This window comes from Condylura cristata, unplaced genomic scaffold, assembly GCF_000260355.1.
Source record: "Condylura cristata isolate star-nosed mole 26May11 unplaced genomic scaffold, ConCri1.0 scaffold00009, whole genome shotgun sequence".
Taxonomy (NCBI): domain Eukaryota; kingdom Metazoa; phylum Chordata; class Mammalia; order Eulipotyphla; family Talpidae; genus Condylura; species Condylura cristata.
The window spans coordinates 25555856-25577214 of NW_004567110.1; the positions used below are offsets into that span (position 1 = coordinate 25555856).

General features: G+C 43.9%; 1 protein-coding gene across 3 annotated transcripts in view; it reads left to right on the top strand.

Annotated features, from left to right (window-relative positions):
* Positions 1 to 21359, top strand: part of NCALD (neurocalcin delta) — a 312691-nt gene that overhangs the window by 273881 nt on the left and 17451 nt on the right. For all 3 annotated transcript variants that reach the window (XM_012722992.1, XM_012722993.1, XM_004679688.2), the window contains one exon: positions 20161 to 20557. In XM_012722992.1, the coding sequence (XP_012578446.1) occupies positions 20180 to 20557 (378 nt within the window). In that variant the 5' untranslated portion in view covers positions 20161 to 20179. The remainder of the gene's footprint in view (positions 1 to 20160; positions 20558 to 21359) is intronic.

Sequence of the window (21359 nt, forward strand, 5' to 3'; positions counted from 1 at the left end):
TCGTTTATATGTGTTGTTGTTATTATTATCAGCATTATGTATTTTTTCCAGTAGTGCATGAAAGCCTGTAGTGGCACTCCAGACTTGTCTGTACCTGGATTTATTTCATACAGAAAAAAAAAAAAAAGACACTCAGATGTTATCACCTTAAAATTGTGTTATTTCCTTGCTGAAAAAGAGAGACCTGGGCGGAAGGATATCATTAAATGGAGGCCTCCTCATAGTTTATATTTCCCAGGACCAAGTGCAAAGACCTCTCAGGAAAGACAACTTTCTCTCCTCTCCTGGCAAAAGCTGAGATGTGGGGCTGTGTTTCTCCCCATCATTCATTCTGAGGCAGGCAGGGCTTTTGAGGTCTGGCAGGAGTTTCCATCCCATGTTCTCTGTTACTATTGCAGACAAGGGAATTTTGTAGGGAGCATGGAAGTGCCCCCCTCACCACATGAAGCGACTCAGATGAGGACTGTGCATGGCCTTCCTCTGCCCAGGGAGGCCTTATCTTGCTCTGTGCAGGCTGCCATTGCACTCCCTGAGGTCGTTTAAGCAGGAGCCCTGGAAGTAACCTGTTTTCCCAATCTCTTCTTCTCTCCTTAGGGTTTTTCACTGGTTGCTAAAAATATACAGACCTTGGGAAATCAAGGTGCCTCTTTTCCTCAGTGGGGCAACCAAGGCAGGAGTCTTTGGAGACAGGTTGGAGCGGATACTTTCGACTCAAAGCCCAAGAGGCCTCTTGTGTCCTCTCAACTAGAATCTCAGAGTCACTTCCATTCACTGGCCAAGCTAGGTGGGTTGGGCGTCACTGTGTTATGTGTATGCAGGGAGAGAGTGCCAGAGATTTCTCCTCTCTCTAGAGGCAGGTGAGAGCAAGAAACAGAGCGTATATATTAGAAGCTAGCAAACTATGACCCTTACTTCTGACAGTCATAGCTTGAACTCACCCAGTGACAGCAGTGCTTCCTGGGCACAAATTGAATAGAGGTAGAAGAAAAGGCAAAAGTTTGCTCCTTGCTCTGTATATGCACAGGCGTTTTATGTACATTTCCTTTTAACAACCATGGATTTGATATAGTAATAAATTGCACACTCATTTTTTATTGCGCTGGCAGGTGACAATCTTGAGCTGCAGGAGGGTATATAAACAACCTGTGAGACATGCAGAGCAGGATTTGAACCCAGTTCTGTTGAACACAATCATTCCACTGTATTCCTTTCCTCATTCTTGGTCCCAGGAAGAGTTCTGCTGTTTGGTCGTCATTCTAATCCTGTGCAGCGGGCAGAGGGGAGTTCAGGTCAGCTCCAGTAATAAATTTTAGTTCCCTTGAAAGCTTTTCTTATTATTACTAACATCCATTTTGCTGAGCCATTTATGAGGCTTAATTTAGAAACAATTGAAATAATTAGAACATGAAAATTGTTTTAAAAGAATAAGACAAATGGCCTTATTTCAGTATAATGTAATTATTCCAAGGGCTTCTTTCTAATCAGTGGTCAAAGCCTGGCTCTAAGTAAGTGTTGGAGAGCAGAATGGCTGTTTTGAAAGTTTTTGCTTTTTTTATGATTTATTTGTACATACAGAGCTGGGGTACAGGCCAGAGGCTCAGGGGCGGTGAGAGGCTTCACCAGAGACAGAGTGGGGAGCAGAACAGGCAGATCGACAAAGTACACTGCTGAGGGGAACAGTGGGTGGATCAGGCGAGGCCTGTCATGCCATGTGGGTCACCTCTGGGGCAGGAGGGGATTGAGCTCATGCGGAAGTGGCTTTAGCTTCTTAGTGCTGTGCTTTAACCCACTGTGCCACCAGGGAGGGCCCTGTTTTGAAAGTTTACTGAAGGGATTATGCAAGCACACAGTTAAACCCCCATAGCAAACAAGATGCTGCTGCAACATTATGCCAACATGTAACACACAGAAAAGGCACACATGCACACACTGGCACTGCTCCATGGGAGAGGCACAGAGAGCACACTCCCCTTGCACAGTGCTTTTCTGTTGGTGCCAACAGCTCTCACCTGCTTCCAGGCCTGGAGAGATTTAGCCCGGTCTGTCCCCTGGGCCCACTTCTCTTAATCCCATGGTTTATATGTGCTTGAATCAACATGGAGATTGCATAATATCCTGTGTGAGAGCATGAATGCTGAAGTAATGGCTTTATGTTTTCATCCCAGATCCACCACTTATTAGCTGTGTGACCTGGAATAATTCACTTAAACTCTCTGCGCTTTGATTTCTTCTGTAAAATGAGGATGTAAATATGTCAGAAAAACCTGTAAATGGTTGTTAAGAGTATTATATGACTTAGCGTATGTAGCATGCAGTTCATAGGAGCTAGTTCATAGTGGTAACACAAAATCACAACAGCCAACCGAGGGCAGATAGTGAAGCTATTTTGTTTTTTCTAATCTAGACCTCATAATCACAAAGGTTCACACATTCAAACTTTAGTCATTATCTCTGGTTGTGCTCCTAAGTCATTTCCCAGAGTTATACCGATGAGCTTGATGAATGAATTTTCATTATGCTGCTTCAGTTGGGTCCATGTGTAACAGCTATGGAGTGCTAGAACTTCATAATCCTTATGAGTCCTCTAGTTCATTATAATTATAGTATACTGCATTTTGATATGAATAATAAAAGCCTATGTTTTTAAAATATAAGCACTTAGAGCAAATCACAATTTGTGTAATGTTGTTTTAGCATTTCTTTACTTTTTAGCAACTGAGCAAGAGAGGGAGAGCGACAAAATGAATTAAAAACCAAACAAACAAAAGACAAACAAAGAACTATCTTGCTAGAGATGTAGACATCTCTACCACTTAGAGGCTATTTCACTCAAGTGACTTTGGAGTATGCAAATTTGCAGTCACGATTCTCTTTGGAAATGGAGTTATTTGAAATGCTCTAGTTTCAAGAAGCTAAGATTCTTTTTGCTTTGGGATGAGGTGAAGATGATAGATATTCTGCTAAAGAGGGAGATTTGGGTTTCCAATCTGGTCCCTCCAAATGACTGAGCTCTCAACCACATGCTACACTGCATGTGTAAACAGGTGAGCACTGGTGGAATGAGGCATCAGGAAGAAGGTTGGATGGAGGATTGTGGTTTGGGCTGGAGTCTTTGGGGAGGATCATAAAGAAACTAAGGATACATGGTGGGAGTTAGGAAAAGGAAATGAGGCGGATGGAAATACAGTGACGTCCCCGGGACTGGCCTTTGATCTCTCTTTGATTCTTCCAACAAATTGTATTTTCCTTAGAGTCCCATGGGGATACTTCCTCCAAAGTGGTGCCATGCACTCTGCGTTTCATTGTTTACCCACTTTTCTCCTGGGGTAGGTGAGGACACGAACTCTCAATCCCTTTGGTAATTGCTCACCCATACCTCGGCCCACGGGATCCTTTCCCACTTGTTACTCCAGTGCTGGGTGGGGATTTCATGCTCTCCATTTGCAGTTTCCACCCAAGGAAAGAGGAGCAGGTTTCACAGACCCTTGATACTATATTCAGAATTTTACCATCAGCTTCATCTTCAGGGCATTTTTACAATTTGAAATTGATGTGATATTCTCATAAATCCACAAAGGCAGTGGCTTGTTGTAGCCCTTATTTTTTCTTCCCATTTCTGAAAACAGCTTCAGAATTTGTAGTGTTACTCACAGGAGTCTGAGGAATGAAAACCAGGGATGGTTCCAGAAAAAAGCACCACCTTATCTTGTTCTCACCCATCGACCTAGCGGTGCACGTTCCCCTGTTCCCATGGGGCCCCTCAGCCGCCTTTGCCTTGTATTTGTAAGTTGGCGAATTGGCCAGTCACTCCTACTATACCTTAACCCCGTCTCATAGCAAATGGAAGCCCTACACTTATTTATTTATTTAATAATGTAATAGTTTATTTTTACATCATTTTGTGCCTTTTTCCATCTCAGTTGTAATCCCCCTGGGCTTCCCATCATCAAATCACCCATGTGCCATCACTATAATCCCGTGCACTTCCCACCCCCCACCATTTTTGATCCCATTCCCCACTCCATCCCCATAAAATGTCTCTGGTATATAGCTATTCATTATTATTATTATTTTCTCCCCTGGTCCTTTATATTCCTGCTACGAGGGAAACTACCCGGTATTTTTCCTTTTCTTTCTGGCTTATCTCACTAAGCATGATCCCTTCCAGCTCCATCCATGTTGCTGCAAAAGGCATGTGTTTGTCCTTTTTGATTGCTGAGTAATATTCCATTGTGTATATGTACCACATCTTTTTAATTCAGTCATCTACATTTCAGCATTTGGGTTTATTCCATGTCTTTCCTATTGTAAATAAAACAGCAATAAACATGGGGGTGCAGGTGTCTTTTGGAGTCAGGGTTTTTGTCTATACTTACTTTTTAATGTAAGATAATACTGCCTAACTTAGATGATGCTCCTTTAGAATAGAGACTCTGTCATTTAGATTACCAGCTGACCAGTCTCCCCTGCCATTCCATCCTACACAATTTTTCAGAACCACTAGAATATCTTGCACATTCCTGGGTACACAATGAATGCTCAGGAAATTATTGTGAAATAATTCAAAAGGAAATAGAATCTTGAATGAAGAAGTTCTCAAAGCTTCTCCCACATGCTATAACTGATCGTTCACATATTGTTCTCGGAGTAGTGCTCATGCAAACTTTTCAATTGCATTCTTTGCTCTATTCTTGAAAAATGTCAATATTTAAAACACAACTTTTAAAGCACATGTAAAGTTCCTGTAATGTAAGTGACAGAAGTGATTTAAACTATCTGCATATCTCTATTAAGTTCAGATTTTTAAATCTTTTTGGCTCTTATGTAAATTGGATCCAATTCAGTTGATCACTGAAGTATGTTCTACTGTTAGATTATATACTGTGTGAATATAATCAAATTCTGTTTTTTGCATAATTTTCATATAATGAAAATTACATGAGGATTGGAGTAATGTTCTCTATTATTTTATAGTTTCACATCGTAGTTCATTAATTTAGAGAAAGAGAAGTACTGCAAATTTATTTTCACCAATATTCAAACAAATAGTTACAAATCACATTCTTCTTTTATTACTTTCTCCTTCAATTAAATTTATTTGGATAACTTTCAGAATTTCATTATTCTTTTCACTGTAATCATTTTTGTTGCAACCCCATCCAGAAAGTGCAGTTTTCACTATTGGCATAAGCATATTTAAATCTTTGAATCTGTCATGAATGACAAAATTTCAGTTGTCATTTCCTGTCATTTGTAAATGATTACATTGTACTTTTGAGTACGCACTCTATGCCTCTTTCATCGATTAAGGTGTTACTCATTACACCTGATAAGCACCAAGTCCAGCATCTCCTCTCCTTAGCTCATTTCCTCAGCTCCATTCTGGGGTTGTATTTGCCGACAAATAACATGTGTGCTAGCAAGTCATTTGGTGCTGCACATACAGATTAAATACAGAAGTCACATTACTCAGGCAAAGGCAGAATGTCATTTTCTTTCCATTTTCTTGTCGTTAGTGCATGCTATGGTTTAGTGACATGGGTACCTGGGTGAGGTGCAGGGACACTGTGCAGGGTGCTGTCTTTTCCACATTAGCAGGGGTAGGGCTGCTTCAGCTGGCCCGAACCCAGGTAGTGACTTGCCAGGGAAACCCTATAAACCTTTTAAAACAATTTTAGAATATTCTGAAAACATTTCCTTTGTGTGCTTTGCTTCATCTCACTTGTTCTTCATAGAAACCCCAATTTGTAATCGAGGAGACTGATGCCCTGAGAAACATACATTCCCAAGAAACATACATGCCTCTGCTTCATAGAATTCTTAGAGGTGACACAGTCAGTGTGATACCTCCTGTCAATGCAAACGGGTTCAGAGGAATGGAACCCTCACTCCTTGAGCCTCTACCACAAGATAGCGTCTTCCTAGAGCTGCAGGGAAGCTCGTGCTCATTTAGAAAAGGATGAAGAAGGAAAGCCATGTTGAGGAAACAGTCACCTCCACCTGAGTATCAAGTAAATGTCAGCAGGTAGAGAAACAGAGTCGTAGTTACGATGTTGGTAGTTGGTAAACACTTCAGTGTTTACAATAGACTGTGTCTACTTTCTCATGAGCTTTATTTTTTTTCTTTTATTTTCTCATGAGTTTTATTTAACTGAATCAGGAGAGGGATGGATGATTATAAAAGTACTTATTAACTTCAGGGGAGGGTGGGGAAACTGGTCATTTCAAGGAGTTTGGGGTGCAAGCTTTAACGGTCCGGAGCACCAGGCTATGGGGTGTAGTCTCTGATCTGTCATCAGTAGGGAACTTGGGAGACATTTGAAAAATATCACAACGTGATCAGATAGAGAATCTTCGAGATGGAGAACAAGTAATATTTTAAAGTTTAGGTGGGAGATCATGAAGGTCTGGTTAAGAAAAGACTGTGGTAGCTGGAAATAAATTTGAGAGAACAAGAACTTCCCTGGGGCTGTTTGTTTTGTCTCTCAAATGGAGAAAGAAATTTTCTGGTTTATTTTTTGAAAACAGTTTATTGCTCTTTTCACTCCTGTAAACTTCTTATGAAAAACGGATTTCAAAAACTATAAAAGAATTGATTCAGTCAATCCCTGAGATCTTATTTTTGGTAGTGGTATCCCATTAATATCCAGTGTGTACTGAAAATACCACTCTCATCAGCCAGGCCCTGGGGACAGTCACAGCCCTCCTCCAGAGCTCCCTGGAGTGCTTGGTTTGCATGGGCTTTTCTGGGCTTGCTAGGATTCTGCTCAGACCCCACTTGGTTTGGTCTGCTTCTTGGGTCTTAAAGACCCCGCCGGTCTTTGCTGGGGTCTCCTTTCCTTCCTCAACTCTGGGTCACAACCCACAACCGCAATTCCTCTTGCTGCTGAGGCCTTCGTGCTGAGTCTGGAAGTGTCTATCTATCTTGCTGTCCGACAAGTTTTGTTTAAGTATGTCCTGTGCCTTCAGGATATACATCTGGTGATGCAGCATCCAATGTGTTGCCATAAGGTGCCCCCACTGCATTAGAACTCAGGCTGGTGTGTATCATAGCGCGAACTCTGCCTGTGTGACTTAAATAAGATGGAGCAGCCTTACAGTTCAGTTGGAATTGAATTTTCATCCACGCCTCTCAGAGGCTCAAGTTTCCTCCATCTCTTACAAATGGGAAAATTAGCTGTCCCAGTAGGTTTTTTGAAGATTATTTGTAGAGATGGGCAGAAGATACATAGATAATATAGATAGATAGATAGATAGATAAAAATAATCTTCCAGCACTATCACTGATATCTAGTAGAAACACAAAAGAGAAATTTCCTTCTCTTTCTACCCTTGCAATTTGCTTGCTGAGATGTGGAAAAACTAGGGAAGAACCTTGATAGTGTGTGACCACCCATCAGAAAGAAGAGGGATCCACACCCAAAATTTGCTCAAATATCGATCCTGCTAATGAATACACACGCTGAGAATCGTGTTCCCAATAGTCTGGAGTGATGTGAGAGCAGAGGAGAGGAAGCTGGCTTGGGATTTGTGATGGTTAAAGTTGCGTCCAGACGGAGGTCTTGCCTGGTTTGACTTTCCAACCAGGACCACGGAGGGAGCACCTTCCATTTCAGCCAGCCCAGAGGTGGGGTGCATGGAGAAGAAAGGGGTGAGGCATGAACCCTCTCAGAGGTCAAACATCAACGAGCTGAGCCAGACTCTTTAGCCTAAGAAGCATTGGAAGATGCTTCTACGCAGAGGATGACCAAGCCCGAGCCGCAAAGAGCAGGTGGCCTCAGCCCTAACGCCGATGGCAGTGTGCTCCATGTCACATGCAGGTGCGCGTAATCTGGACACAGAGGTCTCCTTGGGCTGCAGAACTAGCCCGGCACCCATCCTTTCGGCTGCAAACACGAGGGCCTCTGAAGGAGGGGATGATACACTGAGCTGCTGGGTTGCTGCGGTTAGCACATAAAAATACAAAATGCTTGGGTTATATTTCAGTTTGGGATAAACAACAAATAATGCCTTGAATAAGTATGCCCATCCATATTTGAGACATAATTATGCTAAAAAATTGTTGTTTATTTGAAATTCAAATCTAGCTGGGCATCTTGTATATCATCTGGCAATTCACATGAGTGCTTAAGAATCCTGCAGACTAGAGGGCAGGCGGGGCTGGTGAGGAGACGATATTGGAAGGTTTCTTTAGGTAGCGTAGTAGTACATTTCTGCCACCCGCACACACTCACCGGGGTGCCCATCCATCCCCCAAGGATGCTAGAGGGCCTTGTCTTTCCTACCTGGGAAGGCAGCAGAAACAAAACTTCATTTAATAAAGCAGAGAAGTATGGCAGTGGCCTGGCTGCCTATGACCCACCATGCTTTTTTCTCTCTCTAACTTAGTGGGTCACTGCCTGCGGTGGTTACTCCAGACATGACTCGTTTATTTAGTGTCTGCTCCCGCTTTACTTTCTACCCTTCCTTCAATCTGTCTTTGCATCTTCTTTCTACCTTCATCTCCATCTTCCCATCTTTCCTCCCTCCCTCCTCCCTTCCTTCCTCCCTCCCTCCCTTCTCCTTCCTTCATCTTCCTTTCTCTTGTGCTTCATCCTTTCCTTTAGCATATTTCTTTCGGCACCTCCTAATTTATAGCAGTTATTTTACCTCCTCTTTTATCCAAAGTTAGTATTATTCTAGCTGCTTTGCACATAAAAGGTGCAAAGTTAAAATGCCTGTAACTAAAGTATGTCTGTCTAGGTTAGGGCACATGACTAGAGCATAGATTTCTGTATTGAGATTTAGAAATGTGCTAGAAAACAAGGTGTTTTGGCTTTTTTTTTTTTTTTTTAATCCTTATTTGTTAGCAGAGTACCAGAAGAAATGGGCTGGGCTGGGCATGAGTAGAGCTGGTTCATGCAGCAGAAGTTTCTTGAGCGAAATGCCTGGGTCCTTCAGGGGCTGTACCCATCGCCACACCTGGGCCCCACAGCCCAGTGAGAGAGCAGGGCCAACACGTTTATTTTCTTATAAAAGAATGAGACCGGGAGTAGTCAAATGACTTTGCCAAAGTCACATAGATTTCAATTTAGTTCCTTTGCTACCAATTCTAGTTCTCTTTCCACACATCTTGCTGGGGGACATCAAAAGGATAAGAAGTTAAAGAAGTTACTTCATATCTCATCTTCCTAGCCAGTTAATGAACATCTTGCTTGTGCGTATGTTGGATGCACAGACATTACTATTTCAGCCCTGTTGGCCAGGGTAGGAAATGATTGATTGCCAGTTTCCCACAGAAGCAGCTATTCCATTGCCAAGTGACCCAACCAAGGATGTGCAGAGATTGGGGGAGGGGTGGGGTGGGGGTGGGGGGTGCAGGGTGCTTGCCATTCACCCCTGGGACGATGAGCAAAATGACTTTGTCATGGCAGCTTCTCCAAGTCCCTTGTCTCTGAGAACAACCATAATATAATCTCATTTTTACCAACACCACAATGAATTTAATATGATGTATATAAAATAGTAAGAAAAATGCTCTGAGACACATCCAGAATCCTAGACCCCTTCCTCTCTCTATTCCATATAGGATACTATTTTTATGAGACTACTCATTCTAAACTCAGAAACAGTAGATGTTAAACACATGTTTGCTGAATAAATAGAAAAGAATGATGAGCTATTCTTAGACTCCACAGAGGGGCTCACAGCCATTAACCAGATGCACGGTGGCCCGGGAGGACGTCTAAAAATGGGGATGTGAGTGGCTCTGTGCCTCTGGCTGCTAGTTAAGGGGTGCAGCCTGGAACTCTTAGCTAGTCAATGCCTTCCTCCACCCGTGATGGCTCGCTGTGCTTTATGGTTGCTTGAAAGCCCAAGTAGTCATTCCTGTCTTTTAAATAAGAGCCTATTTAGTACTTCTAGCTACACAGACATTTATTGCAGTTGGGTTCCACAGAAGTTGGCCAATGGAGAGTCTGAGCCTGTGGCAGCCCTAGATAACTGTTGAGGCCTCCAGAACTGCCCCCTCTTTCATGCTGGGAAGCTGGCCCTGACCTGGTACCTGGCCCCTGGCAGCCATGATGCAGTGGTCTGTTGGCCAGGAGGCCTGAGATGAGGGGACATGTGCTCTTCACCTGAAGCCTGACTGTAAGCAGCTCCAACATGTGTTTCTTTAGGGCAGACTTGTGCTTTCTGCAGGCTGGAAGGTGACCTTGGAGTGTGGCTCTTCTTGTCCACTTACTTAAGGCCACTTTAAGCATGTAATGGAGGTGAGCTTTCACCTCCAGTTGCTCACTTTGTAGGAGGGAGTAGGAGGTGGCTTTAGCCATTTGCTAGACTGGAAAAAGAATGGACACAAAAAGTCAGGAATTGAGTATCAGGTGAGAGAGGATTTAGGATGCTGTCTGGGTAACAAAGCGAGAGGAGCCATTTGCCTGCTTAACCTGTGTACTCTTCAAGGAGCAGGGTGGGTGTGTGTTTCTGGGCACTTGAAGTAGCAAATGCCAAACCAGTGCACCAGAGGAGGAGGTGAAATCCCAAATTCAATTCTGATTCTAATTAATTGGCTGGTGTATAAATGCTGGCAAAACGTATGGCTAGGATGAAAGCACTCTAGAGCAAAATAGTTTGTTGGAGAACAGGTAATGGAGAATATAGGTAGTCAGCAAATATGTAAAGTATTTCTTTGCAGTAAATCTCTTCAACCCAGGAGCCATAACTAAGGTAAATAAATGAAGGAAATTAAACAAAAAAAAAGGAGTGTCCATCAAGGAGACTGATTAAAGACTTTTCATGCAACAGAACTCCATAGGGCTTTAAGTCTCACATTACTAACAATTCTATCAGGTAACTAATTCAGTGTTTGACACAGGTCACTGTTGAATCAATCAGTGAAAGCTCAGTATTCAAAAGATAGACTACATATAGATGTGTAGCCTGGAGTAAATTACTCCAGTCATCTAGAGTAATTTTAAGTGAAAATGGACCTAATGGAATGGAATAGTATAATAGGATCCCATTTATGGTGAGTGCGCACAGATTTCATATATATTCACTCACTTAAGTGTCTAAGAGTATAAGTACAAATGAAGCTAAGTAGTAGTTGTCTTCTGTGAGGTGCTATTGGGTCAGGGCAAAGTTGTTCACATCCTTATTTCTTTATCCTTTTATTATTTAGATGGTTTATAATAATGGTGCATTATGTCAGTAATCAGCAAAACTGAAAATGATACTTCCATATTGTGGGGACAAAGAGAGGATTGAGATTCATCATGTACTGTTCATGTTCTACCAGAAATTCATATTTTATTGTTCGTAATGTGGTTATCATAGATTTTATGGAAAAGAAAATTTGGAAAAGACTCCCAGAAAGGGTCCTTTTCCAAAAATACATACTCTAGAGCAAGGATCACCATAGTCAGAGACCACGATCCCTGCAGGGGCTTCACTGTCTGGCTGGACTACACAGGTCCAGTTCCGTTATACCCTGAGATCAAAATTCAGTCCTAAATTTATAATGGAGGAAACTCACTAATTTGTTCTCATCCCATAAAGTAAACTTACTCTGTGTGAATCACATTAATAGTGATTTTTTTAGTTACACTGAACACTCCACAAATATCTATTGGGAACAATGACGACGTAGGCTTTATCTCCTGGCGAGGGGAGGCATGAGGAAGACAGACCTGTTTCCATGAGCCTCCTGTTCACTGTCTATTTGTACCAGTTCAGCTCTCATCTCCACCGCAGGGAGAGTGCCAGATGCACCTGCCAGCTTAGAGCCATGGGTCCCACCCCCGTCCTCTGGGAGAACCTCCCTGCAAGCGGCCGCAATGTCGTGTATTTCAAGCCACTCCAGCAAACCTTAGGAGCAAGATGAGAGGGGTGGAAAAAAGAATTCTTTTGCATCAGCAGATCTTACCAGAGGGCCAGAGGAGATAATAGATTTTGGTCAAGCTAAAGAATGAAGGAGAATGAGAATCAAGAAATGTATTTGCTGGATTTTAGCCACCTGAAAAATTCAGATGGCTGAACTACTGAGGTCCAAGTCATGAGAAAAGAATGCTTGCTGCCATCCAGCTAAAGCTTTGCCATTGCCTTCCTTACACTGGAGGGATCTTTTCTAGTTGTTTTCATAATTTAGACATTCCATTGGTTGAAAGCTCAAAGAGGTTCTTAGAGGACAAGGTAGCAGATACCAAACCAGCCAATATTTAATTTTTTTAATTAAATATTTAATTTATTTGTGCATACAAAGGTGCAGGGATGGTGAGAGGATTCACGAGAGACAGAGAGGGGAGCAGAACAGGCAGAATGACGAAGTACACTGCTGAGGGGAGTAGCAGGAGAGGTCTGCCACACCATGTGGGTCACTTCCGGGGCAGGCAGGCATTGAACTCCTGCTGAAGTGACTTTAGCTTCTCAGTGCTGTGCTTTAACCCCCTGTGCCACGAGGGAGGGCCCCAGCCAATATTTAAATGAACCTGGTCTCTGGCTGAAATTGCTGTCGGTCCTGCGTTCCTTATCGCAGCCAGATGTGATGTCAGCTGCTCGCCTCTTATCAGCTCTACCTCAGGGAACCTCAGTGAAGTTTGCATTGAGACTTTAAAGTTAACCACACTGTCCAGGGGAAGTTATGGACTTTTTCTTGGGAAATCTAGCTGGGTTCTGAGGAATTGATGCACAGTTTTGAGAACTGCAGAAATGTGAGGAATTGCAGAAATGAAATGCTTCAGCCCTCTCACCCCACAGATACAAAAAATAAAGAGGGGAGCGTATGCATTCCCTGAGGGGGAATCACCAGTGCCATTTCCTTTCGCTGCGGCATCATTTTAAGGAGCTGTTCCATTTTAGATTCATACTTTAGATTCCTGGGCATGATTCTTTGTCAGTGATTTGATGTCTTCTTGAATATTTTTCCTTTTTCATCTGTGGTCAGTATTAACCCACTTTTTCTTGAGTGTGGGATTCTGGTTGTGACCCATAATAAGTTGGGAAATTCCGTACTGCCTTCTCAGAGTAAACCACTGAACAACAGAATGTTGCTCTTTAATGGACTGTTTCTCTTAATGAAATGCAGTTGATTCAGCAGAAGTGAAAATATATGTGTGCAGATGATAAGTGTTAAGTATCTCATCATCTATATATACATGTCATCTATCATGATTCATAGCTCTGCAAAGATGTATAAACTAAAAGCTCAGGACTTATTTGCTGTTCATGATATTCAAGACCTTGAAGCAAAGGCCCTGTAGAGGTAAAAGAGGGGCCAGGAAAAGGACTGGGTGTCTGGGGTGTGAAGGGACTGAGAGCTATGTCAAGGTGGCACAGGCTCAGTCCTGCTGAGAAGAGGAAGTTCTGGTTGTAGGTGTGTGAGGAAGCCCATGTGGAGCCTTAAGTGGAGCAGGATGGCTGGCTGCATGGCATATTTTAAAAGATTTATTTATTAATGCATACAGACCCTGAGCACAGGCCAGAGGTGCAGGGGGTGAGAGGTTTCACCAGAAACATAGTGGGGAGCAGAACAGGCAGATCTACGAAGTACACTGAGGGGAGCAGCGGGTGGGTCAGGAGAGGTCTGCTGTGCCATGTGGGTCACCTTGGGGGCAGGGATTGAACTCATGCTGAAGTGGCTGCGACCAGCTTGCAGTGCTGCATCCTAACCTGTCCCGCCACCAGAGAGGGCCTTGCGTGGCATTTTTAAAAGTCACCTGGAGAGCTGAGTGGAGAATAGACTGAGTATAGAGATGGAGGGAGGATAAAAGTGAAGTGTGAGGAGGTAGTCGTAGGCCCCCAGGAAGGACATGATGGTTTTAGCCAGGACTGACATGGCGACGATGGTAAGAAGTGATTTGAGGCAAATTTTAGAGAGAGAACCCACAGCACATGCTGTTAGAATAAAAGTAGAGGCTGTGAGATGAGTCCTCGTGGGGGGCTTTGGAGCGAGTGGCTGGGTGGAAGCTGTTGTCCTTGCTGAGAGAGGATGTTTTCGCGTGGGAGGAGAGAGCCCCTCATCCACAGGGGAAACCGAGAGCTCCGATGTGGGCTTCTCTGCTGTGCTGAGCAGTCCTGACGAATCTCTTGACCTAAGCCTGAAGGACATAAGGTATAAAGAAGACAGTTTGAATGTCTTTATGATTTTCTGCCCCCCTCCCTCGCCATTTCTTCCCTTCTCATCTCCCAGTCTAAACGTCAGTAACCAAGAACTTGGTCCCTAAACCCTGCTCTTCACTGTGCGTGTTCACCTCAGTGGCGCTCCCAACCAGCTCTGGCTGTCACAGTCTTTATCTACTTCAGACTCCCCAGTTTACTTTGCCTCCCTGGACTCCTTCTCTAACTTCAGACTCACATTTCTAACTCCCCGCTTAACATCTCCCGTTGAGTGCAAGTAAGTATCTTGAAATCGCCCCATGTGAGCGAGGCCACCCAGCCTCCTGCTCCTTCAGAGCCTGCTTCTCCTGCATGTCCCCCATTTCCAGAAATGGTAACGTCATCCTTACCATTTGCTTTGTCCATACCCTCCCTCCTATCTTTTCACCAATCCAGTCATTTCTACCTTCAAGCTGTGTCCAAAATTGAACCAATTCGCTCCTCTCCTGCTAAAATCCTGGCTAGAGCCACCACTATCTCTTGCTTGGATCATAGCAGGGTCCTATTTCCCCACCTCTGCCCTTAACCTTCCTTGGCCTCCCCTCAACACAGTAGCGGGAGGGACTCAGTTAGGGTGTAAAGCCCTCCTGTCTTCTTTACTGAAAATCCTGCAGTGGCTTCAGGTCGCTCCGAGTGAAAGACAAAGCCTTCAGGTCACATCCAGGCCCTGTCATCTGGCCTCATCACTATTCCCATCTCCCCTCATCACTTCCTCACACCTTCTGCTCCAGCCACATCCTTGAGCAGGCTAGCCAGAACTCTGCCGGGATCCTTCTTGTTTATTGTTCACACTGCCTGGAGTATCCTCACCCTTGTTATCCCCATGACTACCCCTTACGCTTCCTCTGGTCTTTCTCAAGTGTGACTTCCTTCTTTTTTTTTTTTAAAAAGATTTATTTGTTTATGCATACAGAACTGGGGTACAGGCCACAGCAGGGGCTGTGAGAGGCTTCACCAGAGACAGAGTGGGGAGCAGAATAGGCCGACTGACGAAGTACACTGCTGAGGGGAGCAGCGGGCGGGTCAGGAGAGGTCTGCCGCGCCATGTGGTCACCTCCGGGGCAGGCGGGGATCGAACTCATGCGGAAGTGGCTTAAGCTTCTTAGTGCTGTGCTTTAACCCGCTGCGCCACCAGGGAGAGCGTCAAGTGTGACTTCTTAGTGGGGCCTTCCCTGTCTTATTTAAAATTTCAACACCCACAAGACCACCCACCCACTCACTCCTGGCATTCCCCGAATCCCTTCCTTCTTTACTTTTCTCCATGACACCTCTCCACCTACATTTAACTATTTACCTTCTTTATGGCCTGACTGATGGCACTAGACAGTAAGCTCCAGAAGAACAGGGGTTTGCCTATCTGCTTCTGCTGAATCCCTAGTGTCCCAAGTGGTCCCTCGCTCCTAGCAGACAAAGAGCACGCGTTTGTAGGATAAATGACTTCCAGTGGGATGCTGTCTGCTCTGTCTGTGCTACCTCTTCGTGACATTCTGCGGAACTGTTGTCTTCATCGTGTCTGTGTTTTGTCCATGGAACTCGTAGAAGTAATGGTGAACCCAGAGGACTCCTCGGCACCTCTCAGTTGACCATTCTGCTGTCCGTTCACAAACTGGATTTTCATTTCTTTGCGTATAAAATGGAAAAGTCACCTTTTTTGTTTAACTTCCCGGTGCACTTTAGTTGTCATGCTCTCTCAGTGGTTCAAGGGGAGACTTGCATGAGACAGACACACATGTCAGCTCCTCACAAGCCAAGGGCTGTGGTAAATGAAAAACACATTTTGTTCCCCGGAGGCCTGGCTGGTCTGTCCACCTGTGCCCTTCCCCTCCTTAGCCAGGGACCTGGTGAGCATGGAAAGCCCTCCTCTCCCTTCCCTGCTGAAATTCTTGCCTTGTCTCCAGGGCAGCCAGAGAGCCAGGCTCTGAGCGCTGCATGTTTGTTCTCTCCCTTATGTCTTACCGGTCCAAAATAAACGACTGAATGGAGTCATGGAAAGGGCTTGAACTCAGGTGCCATTTTTGTCTCCAGGTAATTTTTTTTTTCTTGATTGCTCATTAATGTAGCATTTCCCAGAAGGTACTTATTTTCCCTCTCATCTGCTCAAACAAGCAGAACGCTGTTTTCGGAAAGAAAAAGGTATTATCAAGCATTCCTCTGTCTCTCCCCCACCGCCCCCAAGGAGTGAAACACTATCATATGTCCCCTGAGATTTTCGTTGTATAGTTTAAACAAGTCCAGATGGTTTTCTCAAATTCAGTCATCATACTTAGTAAAGTATTTGTAGTTATCCACTGAAACAAATTCTGGACTCACTTCCAGACACCCACTTCCCAAATAACTTATTCAGTGCTCTTCTGCCTTGTTTGTGCTGTGGTCTTTCTGTGCTAATGAATTTGTAACTGTGGTTTAATTACTGTTTATCGAAAAATAGCTGTACACAGATCGGTCTCAGTGGGAGACATCGCCAAAATGTTGAGGCAACTTGTTTCCTGTGCAAAAACAGCTAATAAATGAGAAACACTTTTTAAACATTGGGAAAGGAACTTAAGTTTGGTTTTGAAGAAAGAGCACTTTAAAGGTCCAGGTAAATAAATCATTCTTTGAGTAGATTTAAATATCAAAATAGCATTTTTGCTCCCTCAAGGCCAGGCACAAGGTGACTCGCACAGAACTGAAGTGCAGTAACGGTGATTTGATCAAATACCACACCGGAGAGTTATGCTCTGTGGACTGCCCAAAAGGAAAACTCAAAATTACTTGCCAGTTCCATAAAATGTTTCAGAGCTCTGTAAATCCATGTATAATATATTACCTCATCTTTCTGAATTCTCACCTCAGGCATATTGCCAACTAGCAACCGAGTGACAGTTTTAAAATTTTAACACAAACCAGCCTCTCTAACTTTGCTTTTATTTTTCCCTGGAGGAAAAAAAAAGTGGTGCACAAGGAAAGTGAAAGTTAATGAAATGTTCAATTTATGAATTTTTCTGGGCTTGGAGTTGTAGTTTAATTTGGCTCCTGCAGAAAAGGGTGTTGGCCTGGTTGCACAGAAAGGGAGACCTCTGAAAAGAAGCTCCTTCCTGACCATCTGCAAGGGAGGGAGAGCCTCCTCCCAACCCTTAAGGGGTGCCTTCGAGGAGTGAGAAGGGGGAGAGGATTTGGCTTCTGCCTCCAGTGCAGAGCTCAGAATAGAAAATCAATAATGCACAGGGATTGCAGTTTGCTTCGAGCTGTGGAGATTAGGAAGGAAGCCTGAGTGGTGTGAGGTACAAATGCTCCCCTCCTAGCAATTTATTCCTTCTGGGCACAAGAGACAGCTGTGCAGCAATCCCTTAGAATAGCTCCCTCCCAGAGAAGGGGAGAAGGTGAGGAAGTTGGGTGGAAAGAGTCAAAACTTCCTACTTCAAGTCAAAATTTAGTTCTAGGGCTGTGATGTACAGCATGGTGACTTCAATAGTGTGTGCTTGAAAGTTGCCAAGAGTAGGTTTTTTAAGTGTTTTTTATTTATGCATATAAGAACTGGGGTGTATGGGGGTGAGAGGATTCACCAGAAACAGAATGGGAGCAGAACAGGCAGATCTACTGAAACACACTGCGGACGGGAGCAGTGAGTGAAAAAGGAAAGGTCAGCTGCGCCATGTCACTTCCCTGACCAGAGATGTGTGGCAGTGCCTGCTAGCAATAGCTTGACAGCACTGAGACTTTAACCCTGGCACGCCCAGGAAGGCTCAAGAGAGCAGGTCTTAAATATTTTCATTATAAGAAAAATGTTAATTTTGTGAAGTGAGGTTAACTAAACTTACAGTGCTAATGATTTTATATGATGCCTATACAGGGCCATTAAGATGTACATCTTAAACATTTATCATGTCATCTGCCTATTACATTGCAATAAAATTGAAATAGAAACAGAGAGAGCTTCTAAGATCAAGTCTTAAATAGCAATCTGAAGGCCAGAGCTTCATCTCTGTGGCAAAAAAGTCTCCTTTTCCAAGGTTACTTCATATTCACATGCTGTAATAACTTATATATCAGACACTCCTTCATTCAGTGAATCACCAAATGTTGTTTTTCTATCTAGATCTAAAAAGACAAAGTAACCGCAGAGTGGAGTCTCTGTTCTAAAGGGCTGACCATGTGATGGGAGGGAGACAAATATAAACAAACACACACTATGATATGTCAAACCCCAGAGGAAATTGGAAAACATGATTTAAATGGAGATGTGTTATCTCTCATATTCTATCATTTTCCAAGCCTAAGAATTTTTTTCCAACATAGGAGAAATACAAAATAGAAGTGCAGAGTCCCTTTATGAGAAGGGATTTATTTGAACTTGCATAAATCATAAAACTTTGGAAATAAGAACTGAGGTCAGATACCACCTCCTCCAGGAAGGCTTCCCTGATAACATCCATGTTCCCACTTGGGTGTCTTCTATGTACTATTACAGTAAAACAGCCATCCCTAAACTCTTCTTGTATTGTCCTCTCACTGCCACAACCACTCCCGTGCCTACTCATCTCTTTACAAAGAAGGGCCACACCTTACTCTTTGCAGTTTCAGTACCAGGAACCTATCTGATATAGGGCTACTGATGAATGTTGAATGGCTGTATGAATGGTGAGAGGGTAATTACAAGTATGTCTTCATCTGGTAAAAGTTGCCTTTATTCCCCACATTATATTAAGTCTTAAAATAAGTAACAAAAGACTGTTATTTTGATGTAAATATATTAAAAAATAGTATTAGCATATTTAGATAAATATGCATGCAAGAAATTTGGAAGGACATATATCAAAATACTTGCAGTGGTTAGTATTGCCACAAGTTAAATTTAAAAAGATGTTGACTTTTTCCTTTTGTCTTACTGTGCTGTTTTGCCATTTTACTATAGATGTGTGCTACTGGTATGCTAAGTAAATTTTAAGTAAGTTATATATATGTATATAAACTATTAAAGATTTATTTTTTATTTATGCATGTAAGAACTGGAACACAGGCCAGAGGTGTCAGGGTGGGGGGGTTGGGGTGGAGTGAGAGAATTCACCAGAGACAGTGGAGAACAGAACAGGCAGATCTACTGAAATACACTGCTGAGGGGAGCAGCAGGCGGGTCAGGAGAGGTCTGCCGCACCATGTGGGTCACTTCTCGGGCTGGGAATCAAACTCATGCTGCAAGTGGCTGTGGACAGCTTTGTGGTGCTGTGCTTCAACCCACTGTGCCACCAGGGAGAGATCCTAAATTATATTTGAAAAAAGGAAAGTTTGTCCTATTCCATAATATACATTATGAGGCATAAATAACTTTATAATGCATTGTCTTTATCATCTAAACCCACTGTTGTGATTTCACTTTGGGAACTTAAATAACCGACTTAGCTTGATAGCATATAACAGCATCAGATTTCTGTGTTCCTAACTCTTGTCTGTATTGATAATACCCATAAGGCACCCAGGCAGCACTTTGCTTGGGAATACTCTCTCTATAATACATGCTGAATCATCTCTTCTGATCTCTCACTTGCTCGTTCTCTCCTTTAATTGGACGGAGTGGCAGCTGCGCAGTCTCCTTAAATCCAAGTTCTTGCAAATAGATAAGGCAGAATTTAATAATCAACTCTCTCTCTCTCATTTTGAATCTCCTGTTTGCAGGTTAGCTGAGTATAAAAGAAACGTCAGTTTCTGGTCAGTGTTGCTTCTGCACTGCATCTTTTGCCTGTCGTGTTGTCCGGCTGATGGCTAGTGTTGTAAACCCTGGGCTAGAATAGAGTTTGTGCCTTTTTTTCCCAAAGGAACAATTGCAGTTTATAAATTGTCCCCAAAGACCAGGTCTAAAATTTTGTATAGAGGGTGAGGGTGAAGCAAGGGGGAGCAGGGCCCACTTCTGGGGTAAAGGACCATGAGCCTTTGGGTGCAGTGTGGTATGGCAACTTACACCTGCAGACCTAATCACATGCACTGTTGCAAATCATGTGAGCTCAAGGAAAATATTAATTAATGTAAATTATCTATCTTCTTTTCTATCTGCAGTTCAATTCTTGCTGCCAGGATGGGGAAACAGAATAGCAAGCTGCGCCCAGAGGTTATGCAAGACTTGCTGGAAAGCACAGACTTTACAGAGCATGAGATCCAGGAATGGTATAAAGGCTTCTTGAGAGACTGCCCCAGTGGACATTTGTCAATGGAAGAGTTTAAGAAAATTTACGGGAACTTTTTCCCTTACGGGGATGCTTCCAAATTTGCCGAGCACGTCTTCCGCACCTTCGATGCCAATGGAGATGGGACAATAGACTTTAGAGAATTCATCATCGCCCTGAGTGTCACTTCGAGGGGGAAGCTGGAGCAGAAGCTGAAGTGGGCCTTCAGCATGTATGACCTGGACGGCAATGGCTACATCAGCAAGGCAGAGATGCTAGAAATTGTGCAGGTATGTAGCGCTCACCTTTAAGCAGAGGAGAGCATGAGTCCCGATCCGAGTGGGGAAGTGTCCCTGTCCCGTACAGCACGTTGCACAGGTTGCGAACTGGTGGCCCAGAGGGCATCCATCGTTCCTCCCCCAGGTCCTTGAATATGAAGAGCCCGCAGTATAAAACAGGGTGAAGACTGGTTGGCTTCTCCAAACACTGTAGAATCAAGGTCTCCATTACTTTAATAGGATGCACCCCACTTTTTCCCTAAGTCATTCATCCAGGATCAGTTTCCCAAAAGGCACAGAAGGGGCCCTAAGGTAGGACACATTGTCCTTGCGAGACCCTAGCAAGCTTTGGGGCACCAGGGAAGGGGCACAGATCGAGCACCACCGCAATGCCAGCTTGTTGACAGTGAGTGGGCCCCAGAGGAGACGAGACAAGGCTTGGGAGTGGAGTGTGTCAGCTGCAAGCCCCATGAGGGACTATCTGGGCAGGCAGCCCCAGGAGGGGTTCACTCGCTGTCCTTGCAGGGGAGTCGGGCACAAGGGGAAGCACCTGGAAGCAGTCAGCAGGCACGAGACAGTAGACATCTGGGTTCAGTGCTGTTGTCCCTGGGGGACCTTTGTGTGGGATCATGTGTCACCACAGGATGAAAGGTGTCATGATGGGGGACGGGGAGGGTAGCGGCACTTGTTTCCAAGGAACCTCAGGAATCCTGCTTCCAGGCATCAAACCTGCAAGTGTCCCCAAGACAGACCTGTCATCGAGCCTTCGAGCTGAGGTCTGAACTCTGCACGTGGACTGGCTCTGGGCCCACAT